Source organism: Eulemur rufifrons, chromosome 8, assembly GCF_041146395.1.
Source record: "Eulemur rufifrons isolate Redbay chromosome 8, OSU_ERuf_1, whole genome shotgun sequence".
Taxonomy (NCBI): domain Eukaryota; kingdom Metazoa; phylum Chordata; class Mammalia; order Primates; family Lemuridae; genus Eulemur; species Eulemur rufifrons.
The window spans coordinates 30,539,628-30,558,686 of NC_090990.1; the positions used below are offsets into that span (position 1 = coordinate 30,539,628).

At 40.5% G+C, this 19,059-nt stretch overlaps 1 protein-coding gene across 1 annotated transcript; it reads left to right on the top strand.

Annotated features, from left to right (window-relative positions):
* Positions 1–18,222, top strand: YBX1 (Y-box binding protein 1). Its single transcript, XM_069477797.1, has 8 exons — positions 1–283; positions 962–1,025; positions 8,029–8,062; positions 11,156–11,245; positions 11,596–11,898; positions 12,251–12,336; positions 16,861–17,126; positions 17,873–18,222. Exons 1-7 carry the CDS (start codon positions 118–120, stop codon positions 17,093–17,095), a joined length of 978 nt encoding a protein of 325 aa, XP_069333898.1. The 5' UTR covers positions 1–117; the 3' UTR covers positions 17,096–17,126; positions 17,873–18,222.
* Positions 18,223–19,059: the final 837 nt, after the last annotated feature.

A 19,059-nucleotide genomic window follows, 5' to 3' on the forward strand; every position in this document is an offset into this window, starting at 1 on the left:
GAGAGCGGACCCCAGAGAGCCCTGTGCAGCCCCACCGCCGCCGCCGGCCTAGTTACCATCACATATCGGGAGGAGCCGCAGCTGCCGCAGCCGGCCCCAGTCACCACCACCGCAACCATGAGCAGCGAGGCCGAAACCCAGCAGCCGCCCGCCGCCCCCCCCGCCGCCCCCGCCCTCAGCGCTGCCGACACCAAGCCCGGCACCACGGGCAGCGGCGCAGGGAGCGGTGGCCCGGGCGGCCTCACATCGGCGGCGCCTGCCGGCGGGGACAAGAAGGTCATCGGTAAGGGCCGGGCAGGGCCGGGGGTGGGGCTGTATGGAAGCCTGGCAACGGAACCGTTAGCCCGAGCGGGGCGAGCCGGCGGGCGCGCGGCTGGCGGGCACCGACTTCGCGGCGCGCGGCTGCCCTTCCCCCCCTACCCGCCTTCGCGGGGGCCCGCCCGCCCAGCAGGCGCGCGCTCGCCGCCTCCCGCGCCCCCTGTGGACCCCGCGGGCCCGCGCGCCCCTCCCCCTGCGGCCGCGCGCCGCCGACCGCGTGTGCGGCAGGGTCCCCTCCCCGCCGGCCGGCCTCGTGCGCTCGGGCCCGCACGCCGTTGTTCCCCGGCTCCCCCACCCAGCTCCCTTCCGCGTGTGCCCCGAGGGCGCGGCGCGCCGCCTACGCAGGCTGGAGTGGGCCGGGGCGGCTTCCCCTTCCCTCACGTGCTCTCCGCCCGCGGCCTGCGCACACACCCATCTTGGTCCCGCGCCCCGGGCCTGCCCAGGGGCGCCCCGCGGCTTCGAATTCACCCACGTGTACGACGAAGGAGTCGTCGTGGCCCCAGGGCGGCCCGGCAGACGGGCTTTGGAGAGAAAAGGCTGTCAGGTGGCTGCGGCCGGCAGCGTGCGAGGGACCGGATGTAGAAGCCGGGTTGTTTTAAAAGGAATAGCTGGTAATCGTAGGTTGTTTTGCTTTGTTTTCCAGCAACGAAGGTTTTGGGGACAGTAAAATGGTTCAATGTAAGAAACGGATATGGTTTCATCAACAGGTGAGCTGCCCTGCTTTGAAGCCTCCATCTCCCGTTTTCTCATGTTTGCTGCTCTGGGGCTTTGCAGGGCTTGGGATTGTTTCAAGCGTGTGTAGGTACACGGCCGTGTTCCGAGGGCGGTTGCTACTCTGTATTGGTGTGATTTTGTTTCCTTTGGAGGAATTAGTGGATCTAGAGATTGTCTTTGTTTTGCACCTAAGTATTAATTTGAAGCTAATTTCAAAGGCTTCGTTATGGTACAAAATAATTTAAAGGCAAGCCGAGTGAATGAACCATACTTTAATGTTACGGCAAACTGGGGAAACTACAGTCCATTGCGTTTCATTCTTGTCATGCTTTTATACTTTATTGGGTCCGCTGACTAACATAGGTTATTTACACCATGTTGACTTTTTTGGGGTTACATGATTTGACATGTCGAGTATGTGAGCTTTTGTCATATTAGTCTTAAATGTTGCCTTTGTTTAACGTTTCAAATATACTGTCCTAGTACCTCGGATATATTTCATATTGGGACTGCTTTGACCAAAGAGCTGTAATCATTTTGCTTATGGAGTAAATGATATATCGGATACAAAATGGTCTTTTCCCTTAGTATTCTTCCACTTCCTCGTCCCCAAATCATGCTGATTAAATCAATTTTATTAAAGCCCTGGCTGTAGTTTATGAGAGGGGCCATAGCCCTAGGAAATTTAACATTGTTCTTCTTATTTGAAGGTAAAGCTACAAATAACATCTTTAGGAATTATTCTTAAAATTGTTCAATAGTGGTGATAACGTGCAGTGTACTCACTGTACTCTCCATGGGTTCCCTTGTGAGCCAGGCATCATTTTCAAGATGGCTGCCAAGGCTAGTAGTACGGTTACATGGGTGTAGAGCAGGGCTTACGCATGCCAATAGCAATCTTGGCCTTATAAGTAGGATAATTGGTAATTTTGAGCATTTTCTCTCTTAAGTCTTTTCTTTTGGAGATGTTAAACAGGTGATTAAAAGAGAACGCTTAAGAATACTTGTGAAATGGACAACAAATGGGTGAGATGAAGCTTAAAGACAGACATAATTGACTGATAAAAGAAACCATTCTTGATCAGCCGTACAGTATTGTGGAAACATTGAAAGCCAGAGGTTTATAGGCATTTGATGGTCTGTTCTCATTTGCAATTGTAGAGAAACATTGTGTTTCTTTAAAAAAATCCTTAGGATTTTCCAGTTGTCTTACTGTTTCTTCCTTATAGGCCAAAGCTACATTTCTGATCAATTTTTTCATAGTGGGTTACTAGTGAGAAAGAAAGAGTATGGTTTGGTGCCTATATATGATTGGTTTACTGGTAGCTTTTTAAGTGATCTCTGAATTTATTAATGATTTAGTTTAGTTAATATTTCCATCTTAATTCTGATTCTTAAACCAATGGCTTTCAAATTTAAGTGTGCTTACTGTGGAAGAATATTGCAAATGACAGGCTCTTTAGTGCCTCCTTCAAAGCTTGGATTTGGTACATTTTTTTATTTTTATTTTTATTTATTTATTTTTTTTGAGACGAGTCTCACTCTGTTTCCTGGGCTAGAGTGCTGTGGCATCACCCTAGCTCACAGCAACCTCAAACTCCTGAGCTCAAACGATCCACCCACCTCGGCCTTCCAGAGTGCTAGGATTACAGGCGTGAGCCACCGCGCCTGGCCACGTCTCAGTACATTTTTAACAAGAATTTCAGGTTCATGATTTGGGTCAAACCATCGAAATCATTGCTTTTAATCCTTGACCCACTGTGATAATGCAGCTCTGGTGTGTACATATTATAGGCGACTGTAGCTTGCAGCTTCAGTGGATAGAGTGTAGTTTGTATCTAAGAAATTTTAGCATATACCTTGCTATACTGTATTTTGTTAAGTGGACATTAGGTTATGACATTTTTTGAAGTGAGTTTTTATCGTGGTTAAAAGTAGTTCTTTACATTTTATAAATTCCATGAGATGCGATTTATTGAATATCTCTCTTCTAACTTGGACTTGGTCATCCTCCAGGGCAAGTTAAATGTAAATTGGCTTTTGATCATCCTTGTTTGGAGTATCATAACCTCTATTTAGTCAAATTAACTGGTTAAGTGTGCTTTATGTCTCTAAACTGATCACTTTAATGATTGTGAGACTTGTTAATAAGATACTGTAAAAATCTGACTCCAATTAAGTCAGGGAAGGTTTGCATTAATCAAGGAAAATGTAGGTCTTAAATGCAGTTTGGAAGCTAGCAGTGGGTTGTATGTGTACTTCTATAGTAGAACAGATAAGATAACAAAGGGCTGAAGGCACCTGGCTCTCCTGAGGGAGGGAGACGGAAGGAGGGAACATGCCCTACCCTGCTTCTGTCTAAAGGGGAGGGTGCAGGGTTTGAGATGACCGCTGTAACTCTTAGTTCTAGGCTCTTAAGATATTTTTATAATTAAAATTGGAGGTATTTTATGTAAATTTTGTGCCTTTAAAGACATTTTCATTGTAAATGTTTATTCCAGCCTAAATTACCACCTATGATGAATTGTTACAGCCGAGTTAGAATTATGTCTTTAAAGGGTTTCCCCAGATGATTATATTGTGTACAAGAAACTAAATAAGGAAATCACAAAGCTTTTAAAATAGCAAAATTTTTTTGCTTTGTTAGACTATGTGATCTAGAAATTGTGAGAAACTCATTGAGTTATTCGGTTGTGTGCTGTGTCTCCAAAAGATAATTGGACTGTGTGACTAGAGGGGTTTATTAGCTCCCCCCATTACTATTTGATTTTATTAGCTGTTAAGGATTAATCCATATTCACTGAATCCATGAGAGAACCATGAATCGCTCGGCAGTGGTTTATTTTTTTCAGTGGGACATGCATGCCTCTTTTATAATAACCAGAATAGAAATATTTTTGTATTCTGACTTAAATGCCTGAACTAATCATTCTGAAGTTGTGAGGTGAGCAAGGAATTTGGAGCAAAGGGAATAAATAGAGCAGAGGTCATAAACTTGTGAACTACTGGCTAAATCCTACCCCCAGATGTTTTGATTGGACAGTACAGTGTCTTTAAAAGAATTGGAATTAATTACTAACATTAAAGATTCAAGAGATGACACCAAAAATAATTCAGATTGTCATATTTTTAAGATCTGAACTTCGGCTAGTTTGAGGGGCCTGTGTTTCCACATAAACCAGCAGGCCCTGAGTATTATCACCACCTTTAGATGGGCATATATTTCTTTTTTTCTTCTTTTTAACCAGTCTGTTAGTTGTCTTATCTTGATTGAGTGACTGCCCTTACCACCTGGCCTTGTGTATGTATTTAGCTTTATTGCCCATAGTCTAGAAAGATGTAATAAGCCAAGCCAGGGAAAGGCTTAGCTATTTATTTCCTCTTTAGAAACATATTTAGTCATTCCTGTGAAGTTTAGTTTCCATTGGGGGGAGGCTTACCTGTGGGGATTCCATATCTATATGTAACTAATGGGTGATTCCTTCACATAATTGATATTAGATGTAGGTAGCATGTATTTATACGAAGGTCTGTTGTCACCGCTTAAAATGAATTAATTTGTTTAATCCTCAGAAAACCTTTAAGAAATCCATATTGTTATTCTGAAGTACAAAGATGTTGTTTACTTGCCCCATAAGCATAGCTAGTAAGTGGCAGAGTTGGGATTTGAACTCAAGTTTTCTGATTCTGGCATTTGTGTTCACCAGCTGTTATGCTCTCTCTGAAATAGACCTAGTCATCTTCAAATTGGTTGTTGTCCACATAGTTACAGATGATTTTTTAGGATGGCTATTCTTAGTCATTAGTCATTGAAAGACTTTTCTTGTATGGCCTCTAGCATGTGTCTGGGGCTCCTCTGTGCTGAATGCTAGTTTTGTAGATGTGAAAAGCTTCCTACTTTTTATATTCTAATCTTTGAAGTTTGGGATTGCTAAAAGTTCTAGTTTTTAGCATGCAGGTCAGCTTTACAAATTAAAAGACTTGCTCATTGGACTTTATTCACTTCTGAATCTTTTTATTTTGTTTATATGTGGCCTGCAGGGTAAGAATGGGTATTACCTTTTTAAACCATTGTTTAGGGTTGGGGGAAGGCATAGGCAGCAGAATATGTGACCACACAAAGCCTAAAGCAATGTGTGATTCTTTTAAGAGACAGGGTCTTGCTCTGTTGCCCAGGCTGGTGTGCAGTGGCAGGATCATAGCTCACTGCAACCTCAGAGTCCTGGGCTCAGGTGATCCTCTTGCTTCAGCCTCCTGAGTAGCTGGTTCAACTGTGCACCACCGCATCCAGCTAATTTTTCTATTTTTAGTAGTTGTGGTCTTAACTCTTTCCCAAGCTGGTCTTCAACACCTGGCCTCAAGCAATCCTCCCACCTTGGCCTTCCAACCTCTCTAGAAGTGCTAGGATTACACTTCGCCAGCCACTGTGCCTGGCCTAGATTTTACTTTTTTTTTTTTTTAAGGGTTATTGAGTAGGGGAAGAAAGAATATTCAACAGACCTTGTATTGGCCCATAAAGTCTTAAATATTTACTATTTGCTCCCTTACCAGAAGTGTTTGCAGAACCCTAGTCTAATTACATGTAGTAATTTTGAGTACTGCAAGGAAGTAAGGATGGTTGTTACTTCTTGCCCTCTCCTAAAATTGGAGAAACCATATGCTGTAGTCTCTCTCTAAAGCTAAAATGTACAGATTTCAGAACTGGTACTTTTTGAGATTTCAGCATAATGAAAGACCAGAGCGTATAGAATCAAAGTCTACCGTTGTAAGCAAATTATATTTCAGTTCCCTAATTTGTGGAATGTGGGGTTAGTGGTAGTACGTACCTAAGGATTGAGTAATATATTTGAAGCAGTTAGCATAATATTTGGAATTTGTAGTAATGTAAGCTGTTATGTCTAGTCTTCTTGCAGATGATGAAAAAGATGAGGCAGATTTTCTGTGTTACACAGCTGTTAATAGTAGAATCAAGACTAAAACTCAGGTGGCCTGTTAGGGGTGCCTTGTATTTCTGGGTAGTCATTTAACAAGTTGCAACTAGATTGATTTAATCTGCCCAAACCATAATATAGTCTATCTTGGTGGAAACTGCATTTTTGGAGCTGTCAAGTTTCCTCCTGAAATCCAGATACACTTTGGTCATGGTAACTCTATTGGGCTGGTTTAGTGTCAACAAAATGAGTATTTGGTCGTCTAGCATGACATTAGTGAGCCTGTGTTGGTTTCCACATGTCTTTGTACCCACAAAATACCTCCCTAAGCTGTTTTTGAGGGATTGACATTACCTTTGTGTGTATTGCCAACCCTGTACTACTTTTTAAAAAGATTGTTTCGGCTAAATTGTTTTGGTAAATTTTCTAATATTCGTTTTACAACCCTAAAGAAAATGCATATTAATACAGTACAAAAATACTACATTCAGAACTCAAATAATAAATTTACTTGTCCAGCAAGTCCTCCTCCCCATTAATACAAATAGTACTCCCCATCTTTGGAACATTAAATGCCCTTATACCCCTGTTGAAAATCACTATTAGAACTAATTAATGATGGCTCTAATTTGTTTCTGTGGTGCCTATGAAACTATGGACAGATAGATGAGCGTTATGACCAGCCATCAATTCTCTAGGTATTCCTAATATTCATCTAGCTCGAAAGATGAGTTTTCACTCAATTGCTTTTGAGTAGCTTTTGCAATGTTCCTGTTTTAAGATTCAAAATCCAGGCTGGCACAGTGGCTCACAACTGTAATCCTAACGCTTTGGAAGGGAGGCCAAGGCGGGAGGATTGCTTGAGGCCATGAGTTCGAGAGCAGTGTGAGCAACATAGCAACACCCCATCTCTACAAAAAAATAGAAAAATTAGCAGAGCATGGTGATGCATGCACATAGTCCCAGCTACTCAGGAGGCTGAGGCAGGAGGATCACTTGAGGCCAGGAGTTTGAAGTTGTAGTGAGCTATAAAGATGCCACTGCATTATAACCCAGGCAAACACAGCAAGACCCTTTCTCAAAAAAACAAAAGATTCAAAATTATCCTGTTCACAAAAATTAAATGTTAAGTTGTGATAGTCCAAGCTATAACTTTTAAGTCAGAATTACAGTTAATTTTGTGTGGATCCTTTAGTGTGTACATTGTTCCATAGATCAGCAAGACACTAATAGTAAGCCCGTCGGTCTAGTTCATTGTCAGGCAAGTCACTAAAGGCCTGGAAGTTTTTCTCCTAGTAACATCACCTTAATCCCAGTCTTCAAGCTAAAAAAAAAAGCCTCAGATTATTCTCCTTGCTTTTAACATCCAGTTATATCCACAAGTTTTTGCCATTATGCCTCAAGAAGGATATCTCAAATATCTCCCTTCTTACATGGCCCCTGGTCTTGGATTCTGGAGTACCTTTTATAACTAACTGGCTCTAGGCTCTTGTCACATTCAAATTTACCTTATCACCCAATGTCTGTAGTTTACATTAGGGTTCACTTTGTGCTTCATATTCCAAGGGAGATTTGTTAATGACCTTAAGGAAAGTTGGGAATTGGAAACGGTGAAGAGGCAGTGGTTAAGAGTGAAATGAGAAAGCAATTCCTACCTGTTGGTAACCATGCTCTCTAGAGGCAAGAGTGGGGTGTGCTGGAACACTGTTAATGTTTAATAGGAGGAGTAGCAGAATATGTATCACGAGTCACTGCTGCCCTCTTAATTATGGCTCAATAAGTCGCACTTTGATTTCTTTGTCTGTCTTTTTTTTTTTTTTCTTTTTTGTGTATCCTACAGATAGTGAGGTTACTGCTGTTTGCAACTGCTTAGTCTTTAAAGGAGAGCTCGTGGTAGCTTGTTTTGTGTGTTTATTTTCCAGATTTCCTAGTAGCTAGTCTGCAATCAGAAAGTCTGGGGAAATGGAGGGAAAATGATGTGCCAGTAATCAGGTGTATTCTTAATCTTTGGCAACATAAAATGTGTTCCATTTTCTAACTTGTTCCACTTGGTTCTGTCTTGCAGGAATGACACCAAAGAAGATGTATTTGTACACCAGGTGAGTGCTTATGTAGATATTTGCACTTCATACTCAAGCTTTGTGAGAACAAAAAGGATGTGTCTTTTCAACTGTTGTCCTTGCAAAAGGTTATTAAGTCCAACCACTAGTTAGTTTAGTTCTTACAGGAAAAGCATACTTGAAGTGCATACATTGAAATAATTGTATTGGAGCTCACTTAAAATAGCTGTTTCAAATTGGTATTTTCTTAATAGCTATAGCTTTGTAAAATGTTGAATTTGTTGAACTCATTTCACTAAATTTTCATACGTAATTTCAGATAAGCAAATAACCTCCATGATTCTAAACTTGAACTGATGTTGCATAAATGCTAACTTTGGCAAGAAGTTTTCAGATGCTGTTAGGGCTACCTGTAGGGGCAAATCACCATAATCGTGGGAAATAGGACAGAGCTGTAAAACAGTAATTGAAGTGGATACTAGAGAACTACCAAAAGAGCATGTCAGTCTTGCTATTTATTCTAAAGCACTTTGAATGGGTGGTGCTTCTCGGGGGGGGGGGGGGGGGGGCCACCCCTTGGAGAGTTTTGACTGTCTTGAAATATGAAAAGAATCCTCACTAGTGAGTGCAGCAAAGTTGGTAATTGCTCATGAGATAATTTTTAGATTGGCTTCCAGTGTTTTGGGAGGAGAAAAGTATAACATAGGATAAGAGCTACATACTGACCTTTCTCCTCAAGTGTCATTTAAGGGAAATGTTTTTAAATGCATGAACAATAAGGAATTGAGATTGTTAAAGCAGGCCACTGCCAAGTGAACACTAATATCTGAAACTTAAGTATGTTAGAGGCTCCATTGGACTTACTCATCCTCAAAGGTATGAAATGGGTAGGAAAAACACATTTATATGTATGTACTTCTCTGCTATGCAGTTTTTTGGGTTTTTTTGTTTGGTTTTGGTTTTTGGTTTTTTTTTTCCCAGTAAGACTAAAATATCGTTAGCTTGTGTTAAATTATGTTAAGAACTTTTTAACCACTTTTTTTATAGTATCCAGAAATCAAAAGACCTAAAGTCAATTTCTGTACTCACATGTTTATTCAGGCCGATGAGCTTGGATGACAGCACGCTTCCTAGGAAGGGCTGTCTTAGGTTGGTGCTTTGTAGCTCTCTGAAGTGTCTTACTCAGCATTCAGTGACTATCAAGGGGGAAGCCAGATCAATTTCTAGTACATCCAAAACCCTATCAGATAATCCCAGGGTCAAATGTAAGTATGAAAACATTTAAATTCTAAATGTAAATAAATGCAAGACTACTGAGACAAAATATTTTGAAGCAAATGTTTGCTATATAAAGTTGGTATTCTTGTTTGGGTAAAGACAATTCACCTGTTCCTTACTTTCCTTCTCATGTTTAAACGAACATGTAGGCCGGGCGCTGTGGCTCACGCCTGTAATCCTAGCACTCTGGGAGGCCGAGGCGGGTGGATCGCTCAAGGTCAGGAGTTCGAGACCAGTCTGAGCAAGAGCGAGACCCCGTCTCTACTAAAAATAAAAAGAAATTATATGGACAACTAAAAATATATATATAGAAAAATTAGCCGGGCATAGTGGCGCATGCCTGTAGTCCCAGCTACTCAGGAGGCTGAGGCAGGAGGATCGCTTGAGCCCAGGAGTTTGAGGTTGCTGTGAGCTAGGCTGACGCCACGGCACTCACTCTAGCCTGGGCAACAAAGTGAGACTCTGTCTCAAAAAAAAAAAAAAAGAAAAAAAAGAAATAAAACAAACATGTAGACACAGGAACAAGAGACAGCAAGGCTTGTCTTGCTGCCTGTTGGCAACCCTCAAGGGTGGTGGGGGGTGAGGGAGTTGGCGGTGTTAACTGAAATAAGAGTTTTGGGTTGTTAATTATCCATACTTCTGCGATCCCCTATGACTGCAGGTAATTGATAGTTGGCTATATATATGAAAGGTATGAAAACTATGTGACAGTTTAGATGACAGGTGAGATCAATTATTTGACTCACCCAGTTGTACTGATTCACAAGGTGTCACCAATATGCTTTCCTCTTTATTTTGTAAGTGGTTTCAACAAGTAGTTGTTTCTTGGGATTTTGGCTGCTCAGGTCTTAGTGGCATATGTATCAAGGAGACTGCAGTTCTGGGCAACTTAGCTTATTTGGCCTCAGATTTGTCGGTTTTCCTGCCTCTGGAATGGAAATGCATGAGTGATCCTGTAACGGATATCGCTGTGGATGTGGAATGAACATGGGACTAGGAGTCCCAAGACCTGGGTTTAGAAAAAGTCCCTTCTGTGCTAATTACTATCTGTGTGACTTTTCAGGAAGTCACATACTTTTTAAAAAAGCCTGTATCTGTAAAAAAGGAGTAATGATACCTCATCTTTTATCATAAGGAGATTGAGTAGGTAATATGTGAAAGAACTTTGTAAGTATTATGTAAAAATGTGAGGTGTTATTCTTCGCCTTTTACTATGCCCTCAATAGTCTGGAGAAGTAGAAGTTAACAGATCTCCAAGATGTACTGTATTTCTGGGGAGGTAATAACCAACAGTCTCGTGCAGTCAGATAATTTAAAGAGTGACATAGTTAACACATGTGAATTGCATTTGATTTGAAGTATTATCACAGAACGGAAGGAATTTTGGTTGACATTTGTAATTGAGTTTGATATGGTAACAGGGACAAAGTTGGTCACCTTTGAAGCATATAAACCAAACTCGCCTGTCATCTAAACTGGCCCTGTGTGGGGCTAGCTTCTATTAAGTGCAGTCTTTGGGGGATAGGTGGATATCCTCATTTTGTTCAAAGTCATATGATGCTTTTGCGAAAAGCATTTTAAAAAATGTTGTGTCTCTCTTGGGTGTTAAGTTACATTTTGTAGTTTTGTAAATAGCAGTAAAATGCTGGGGCCTTGTAATAATGGAGTATTTTGGTTAAGGATGGGGTAGCATGGTCCCTGCATTCCTATATTTGACAGTTTGGTCTTATTTAAAGTAAATCTTAAGATTTAAGTGTATATCCAAGCTAAAATAATATTGACTCTAGTACATTTTAAATGCAAAAGCACATTATTCTCCCCTGTTAATCTATTTTTGGAATGTGATATTACTAGACTGCCATAAAGAAGAATAACCCCAGGAAGTACCTTCGCAGTGTAGGAGATGGAGAAACTGTGGAGTTTGATGTTGTTGAAGGAGAAAAGGTGAGGATGCTTTTTGTGTAAAGGTTTGACTACAGTATGGAAATATTTTGGAGATCTCATCCGTTAGGATGGTGGCTCTAATGTGAATGGATGTGTTCAGGTGACCACATGAACACTGGTGCATCATGCTTAATGTGTTGGCTGCAGTTAGAGAGCAATCTCTTCAGAACAGTGAGGAGGTGATACTTAGTCATTCCTATGCACCCCTGGCTATGCAGACACGCCCTCCCCTGCCCCCGCCATTTTTCTTTTTCTTGTCTTTTTTTTTTTTTTTCCTGTGGCATTGTGTGAAATTTGTGGAATGTGTTCTGATTTCCTTTGTCACTGTCAATATATAATGGCTTTTGTAGGGTGCGGAGGCAGCAAATGTTACAGGCCCTGGTGGAATTCCAGTTCAAGGCAGTAAATATGCAGCAGACCGTAACCATTATAGACGCTATCCACGTCGCAGGGGTCCTCCACGCAATTACCAGCAGAGTTACCAGAATAGTGAGAGTGGGGAAAAGAATGAGGGATCGGAGAGTGCTCCTGAAGGCCAGGCCCAACAACGCCGGCCCTACCGCAGGCGAAGGTTCCCACCTTACTACATGCGGAGACCCTATGGGCGTCGACCACAGTATTCCAACCCTCCTGTACAGGGAGAAGTGATGGAGGTAAGTTTCACCAAAAGAAAAACGATCAACAATAGCTGATAACTTTTGGTAGGACTGTGTTTAAACCATCTCCTGGAATTCTTCCCCTACAATGAAGCTACTTACTAAAATCATGAAAAACACCTTGATTCTTAATAAGAACTAACAAAATGATTAATAATTTATAGTGTAGGCACAATGACTAGATGATTGGGCTTTTGTGGGGAGTTTTAGTGTGGGTTGTTTTTGGGTTTTTTGGTTGTTGTTGTTTGTTTTTTAACTCTAGTATTCAGACTTTGAATTTGTCCAGTTTGAGTTTTCATTCTTATGTTACTGGTCCAACAAGCTTGATTTCTTTCCATTGTCTTTTCAGGGTGCTGACAACCAGGGTGCAGGAGAACAAGGTAGACCACCAGTAAGACAGAATATGTATCGGGGTTATAGACCACGATTCCGCAGGTATGGTCCATAGTAACCTGTTTCTATAAATTCCTCAAGTGTATGTTAGGACTCAGTGGCATCATGCTTCCCCTGCAGTCTTTGAGTCATTTATCTTTTAACACTTGATTCTTCATCAGATACCTAAGAGGTGAACCTGAAGTCAGTTATCTTTGAGGATGTGTTCTTTGCATCTTTGGCTCTGGTTTAAAACAGCTTGTATAGATGAGGTCTGCTTTGTGTGTTTCTTTTTAATGAGGGTATGGAATTTCAAAATTTCTGTCCATAAACAGGGTAAAAGAATAGTTTATACTATGTATCTTTTAAACTTGCTTCCTTGGGAGAGAGAAAGTTAAAGATAATCTTTTATTAGGAGTATCTGAACTCAACCATGGCATAAGTAAAGAATCAATAGTAAGTTTTCTCTCTGAGATGGCATAATTTTCCATTATTACTTCTGAGTTTAGATATGTACTTTTTGGTTTTTTGGTCACCCTAAAGTTGCAGAATTAAATCATGCCGTTAAGAATTCTCTTTAGAAAAATAGACCCAATCCTAGGATATCATAAAACTAATCTACCTATTAAGATAATTACTAGAGTACTTGAGAAAAGGCTCCATGAACCAAGCATATTTTAGTGCGCTATGTGTTACGTTTGAGGCAATGTTCTCAGTACCACAGTGGTACGATAAAATGGTGTAATAGTTATTTCTTTAAGAGACGTAGATCAAAGCATTGAGTCTCTCCCTATGTTATCCTCAAACTTGACAGGTAGCACTCAAGAATCAAACTGATGTAGTACTTAACTGATGACCACTTACATAGCAAGCTTCATATGCCCAAATAATTTTTAAGAAACAAGTTTGTTGCTCAGAACCTCAAATAGATTGTGACTCCACAAAGATAGAGGGGTTCTGCGTACAGTTTTTATATAGTTCACCAAAGTTGGAGCACTCATTGAAGCTTTAAGAACTAGGAAACCTAGTTGAGGTTATACTACGATATAGATCGGGGTGTGTGTGTATGTGTGTATATATATGTGGGTGTGTGTGTGTACGTATATATTTTGAGAATTTTGCAAGAACTGCCAGTGTCTTTGTACTTTTTCTTGTATTGATGTGTGTCCTATCCTAACTTTTTAATTGATTTAAAAAATAGAGCTGGGGTTCTAGCTAGTACGATACAATTGAAGGTTTCTAACTCACCACCAGTAGATGTTAGCCAGGTACTGGATGTTGGAGGTTGATGGGTTCTTCCATGACCAGTGGAGAAGATAATTTTTGCTGACAAATTGTTGGATTTTATTGACCTTGGACTGTGGCTCAGACTGTTTTACACTTAGACATAGATTCCTTTTTTGTTTTTGAGGTAGGGTCTTAATTCTCACACTGCCCAGCCATAGCATACTGCAGCCTTGAATGCGTGGGCTGAAGCGATCCTCCTGCCTCCACCTCCCAAGTAGCTGCAACTAGAGGCTTGAGCCACTGTACCTGGCCCACGATACCATTTTTTAAGAAAAGGCTCTCAAACAGTAGTCTATCCATTTAAGTCTGTGGGTGCCAACAGCAGAATCTTTGGCTTACCTTTTTGTTGTACTGAAAAGCTTCTTAAATTTTCTGTGTAGTTTCATTGATGTCCTTAAAAATAAACACAAATTTTTTTGGTGTTGAGTGGTTCCACTTTTACTGTTTAATAAAGTATAGTTTGTCTTTATATTGACAAGGCTGAGGTCATGTTGTGTTCTAGGTAGGTAGAAATACCAAACCTCATCTCATTCAGTGTAAAGGTTTTTGCATTTTGGTTTAAGTTACAGATTAATAGTCTCATTTTCCAATGTATGCAATAGTTGACAGTGCAAAATAATTACTGCAGTAACTCATAATTGCTTTGAAGTTGGCAGTGAAGTTTTCAATTAATGAATGCAGGGCTTTCCAGACTGGCCAGGAATCTTTTGTCCACATGAATAATAGATGAAGCATGCTACCCCCTCTTGCATGGAATGGTGGGTGAAATCCTGATTGTGGGTTTAACAGCAAATTAAAAGAAATCTTAATTAAGACAGGGATGATATCAGTAGGGAGTTTTGCTGAAAAGGAGACAGATGGTAGTAAGAGAAAACTGGGGTCAAAAGATTTTTGATGAGAAACATTTGTAGGCTAAAAAAAATGTAATAGAAGAGGACAGTTGATGGCAGGAAAGTGACTGTTGGAAGTATCTTGATTCTTCAGCTGAGATGGAGTATGGTCCACAAGTGGAAGTGTTGGCCTTTAGGAATGAGGGCACTTCCATGTGCAAGTATCCAGAGTATCTGGGCACAGATGTGTTACTGGGAATTTCCAGAAGTCTTTGGTTGCTCAGTTGTGTCAAGGCGAGGAAAAGGGGGGAGGGGGGTTGTGAAGTTTGGGGCAAAGATGAGAAATTATCTCATTTGAAGTGAGTTTACCTGGCTTAGCTCTCTTTTCAGACATTTGAGCAGCAGGCTCAAGTTGAGCAGAGTTCGGTTTGTGTGGCATTTTTTATCCAAATGAAGACACTGGGGTAGGGATTGATCATATTGTTAAGGATGGACTTTATACATTTAGATAAAGAAGGGAGAAAAATATTAAGGGGAATGAGATTAATAGGTGATAGATTACTGGACTATTGGTCCTAGAGGAAATTGAGAATGGGAGAACAAGAAGGAATAATCTAGGAAAATAGGAAGAGGTGTACTTGGAGAGTGATGCTTACAATTGAGAAAACCCAAGTAGAAAACAACTGGACAGGAGGGCAACAATCTTAAAGCCTAGGTTGTTAGAGACTGTTAAGCTGGGATCTCATAACTGCAACAGAAGAGGATAGAAATGGAACAGAATCTAACATACAATTGAAAGTCTGCGGTTTTTAGAAAAACATGGAGATCATTGACTTAGAAATCACAGTGATGAGGTTAGGACACTTGAGGACTACAGAGGAGAGCCAGAGCAGTTTTGCTAAAGATTGACTATGAGTTCCAAAGATGTGGGGAAAGTGTCACGGGAAGAGGGAGTTGAGATGGCTGGATGGCAGTTTTGAGGGGTGTGGAGGTAAAAAATGGAATGTACAAAGGTAAATGTGAATAAGAGCCCATAACCAGTAGATGTAGAAGGCCTGATGTTAATCTTTTATTTCAGCATATTACGGGGATACAAATGTTTAAGTTACAGAATTGCCTTTGCCCCACCCCTGATATTAATCTTGTTCCTGGGCTTTCTAGGGTGCTCTGAGAATGAGTGGAGGAAAGGCCAAGAATACATTGTTATTATTCTGACAATTCTAAGCACCAGCAAGAAAAAGTCCTAGTATCTTGGTGATTAAAAGTCTTGGTATCTTTAATCTCAGGCCATTCATTGGTAATACTTTGGTAGAATCTATCACTTAAACTTTTTAAAAAGTGTATACTTCAGTGGCTTTTATAATATTCACAGAGTTGTACAACCACCACCACTCTGTAATTCCAGAATATTTTCATCAGCCCATCAAAACTCTATTAGTCATCACTGCCCATTCCTCTCTACCACAGTCCCTAGCCACCATTAATCTTTCTGTCTTTATAAATTTACTTATTCTGGATATTTCATATAAAGGGAATCATATAATATATGGCCTTTTGTGTCTGGCTTCTTGCACTTGGTGCATGATGTTTTCAAGATTTTTCATACCATACCATATTAGCAGTTCTTGGTTCCTTTTCATAGCCAAATTACTTTCCATGGTATGGCTGCACATTTTGCTTATTCCTCAGTTGATGGACATTTGGGTTGTTCATGCTTTTTGGCTATTGTGAATAATAATAATAATCCACATAACATTTGTAAGTTTTTGTGAATAATCTCTTGGGTATAGATCAAGGAATGGAATTGCTGGATCCTGGTAACTATTTAACCTTTTGAGGAATTACTAAACTGTTTTCCAAAGCAGCTGCGCCATTTTACATTCCCCCAGCAATGTTCCAGTTTTTCCACATCCTGGCCAACCCTGGTTATTTTGTCTTTTTATATATAACCATTCAAGTAGGAGTGAAGAGGTGTATCATTGTGGTTTTAAATTGCATTTCCTTAATGATAAAATCATGGCTGTGTGCCTTTATTTGTATGGGGGCATCTTTTCTTTTTTGATTTCCTGCATTTTTAGCAAGCATCATCTGTAGTAAAGGTTAGTAGTACTGTTCTCAAAGCTGGTTGCCATTAAGCCCGTTTAAAAATCTTAAATGACATCAAAATGTTGTCCCACTATTAGATATTTCGTGATTACTTTTGTATTATGCTATGGGCAGGAGTTTGCTAGTTTGTTAAAACCAGTCTTAAGTACTTATTTTCCGGTTTACACTTCCATCTCCTTATATAAAATCATCTTGCTGTTTGTGAAATATGGACCAAGGTTTGTTTTTGCTAAATTGCCTGCAGAGCATTTGATGTGGAGAATGGCCAGGTAGAGTAATATAGTTGAATGAACCGAATGTTAACACTGGATGTGTTGAACAAAAAGGTTTTCTCATTCTTCAGTTTATACAATGTTCATTCTAGGGGCCCTCCTCGCCAAAGACAGCCCAGAGAGGACGGCAATGAAGAGGATAAAGAGAATCAAGGAGATGAGACCCAAGGTCAGCAGCCGCCTCAACGTCGGTACCGCCGTAACTTCAATTACCGACGCAGACGCCCAGAAAACCCTAAACCACAAGACGGCAAAGACACAAAAGCAGCCGATCCACCAGCTGAGAATTCGTCCGCTCCCGAGGCTGAGCAGGGCGGGGCTGAGTAAATGCCGGCTTACCATCTCCACCATCGTCCGGGTAAGCACGCGTAGATGGCCTCCACATCGTAGCCTGGCATTCCTGAGTGGTGGGCATCTCATTAATGTAAGGGGGGGTAGTTCATCAGGTAAGGTAAGACATTTTACTCACAGTGTCTTACACTTTAGTCTTAAAATTACCTCTATTCCATTTTAGGAATGTTGACTATCAGAGCCAAATGTGGTCCTTCAGCCAATTCTCAATTCTGACACCTGGAGAGTTACAAATATTAGGACTTTTTGTCAACTTTTCTGATTGAATTCTGTGATTTCACCAATAAGCTGAGGATAGCTTTCCTTTGAGAAACGTGTTAAAAGTACCTGTAGGTTACAGTTCTCTGGCAGATCAAATGATACATGTATATTCCTGTTACTCTAGCTTATTATTTGCTCACTTATTTTTGCCCATAAATTCCAAAATTAAGAGATTCCTTTGCATTCAGCTTTATACATGATACTGAGAGGCAAGTAATTGTGTCTGACACACCTGAATTGTTGCAGCGGGTGGTACTTTTGGGGTTTTATCTCCTATACTAGTTTCTGGGTGGCAAGCAAGAACCCACATGTAGCTATTCATGTCACAGTGCGATGTCCACTACCGTTGTAAATCACTCTCTTAGGTGAGACCAGTAGATTTGTTGATGTCTTCTTATACATGGTTAATGTGGTCTGGAGCATTTGCATACACTACATGAAGATTGCAATGAGTTCTCTGTGATAATCTTTAATTTCTTTTTTTCTTTATAGTTTAGTCATCCAACAAGAAGAAATGAATATGAAATTCCAGCAATAAGAAATGAACAAGATTGGAGCTGAAGACCTTAAGTGCTTGCTTTTTGCCCGTTGACCAGATAACTAGAACTATCTGCATTATCTATGCAGCATGGGGTTTTTATTATTTTTACCTAAAGATGTCTTTTTTGGTAATAACAAACGTGTTTTTTAAAAAAGCCTGGTTTTTCTCAATGCGCCTTTAAAGGTTTTTAAATTGTTTCATATCTGGTCAAGTTGAGATTTTTAAGAACTTCATTTTTAATTTGTAATAAAAGTTTACAACTTGATTTTTTCAAAAAAGTCAACAAACTGCAAGCACCTGTTAATAAAGGTCTTAAATAATTATCTTTGTGTATATTTCTGCCTACTTAGTTTTAGTTTATTAGTTCTTGGGTGTTTAGGACCCTTAGCTTAAATTAGTGTGCAAATAGATGATACTGGTGTTATCCCTTGGGAAGATCTCCTATAATCCTTTATTGAGTCACATGCCTGTGGGTTCATAGTAAAACTTAGAAAATGATGCACTATGGCAATCTGGCCATTTTTCATTTAGTATGGGTTCCTTTTGCTGTAAGTCATTGTAAGGAGAGAACACATGTTCTAGAATAGACTGACAGAATTCTAGTCCTTGCTCCACTTAGTTCTGTCACCTCGGGAGAATTATTTCACTTTGCCAAGTGAGGATGCAAACCTTAGGGTGTCGTAGAAGCTGCCATAGATCCTGGCTTGCTCGGCAAACATTGGCTCAAGTCCTTAATGTGGTAGAGATCATAACAGATAAGGTAATGCCCGTGGGAAAGCAGCTCAACAGGAAGGCTGGTGGAACTGGGACTTTATGATCTCCACACCTTGCAGCCTAGGCCTGGTCTAGCTCTTCTAATGTTTTGTTAGTTGTTCTTTAGCCTGACTTGTGGAATAATCAGTCATTTAGTTGAAAGTGGCTACTGTCCAGAAACCAGTTCTGGATCATCCTGGGCCAGCTTTCAGGGCCCAGGGGAAACAAGACAACTATAGGGGTGTGGAGTAGATGGAAGTGGCACCTCGGGAGTCCTGCAGTACTGTGGAAGTCCAGGCAGTGGTACCTCTTTTAAAAGGCTTCACTTAAATTTGGGACCAAGTGTTTCCAATAGAGCTTAGTAAGAAACTTTGAAAGTCTTTCG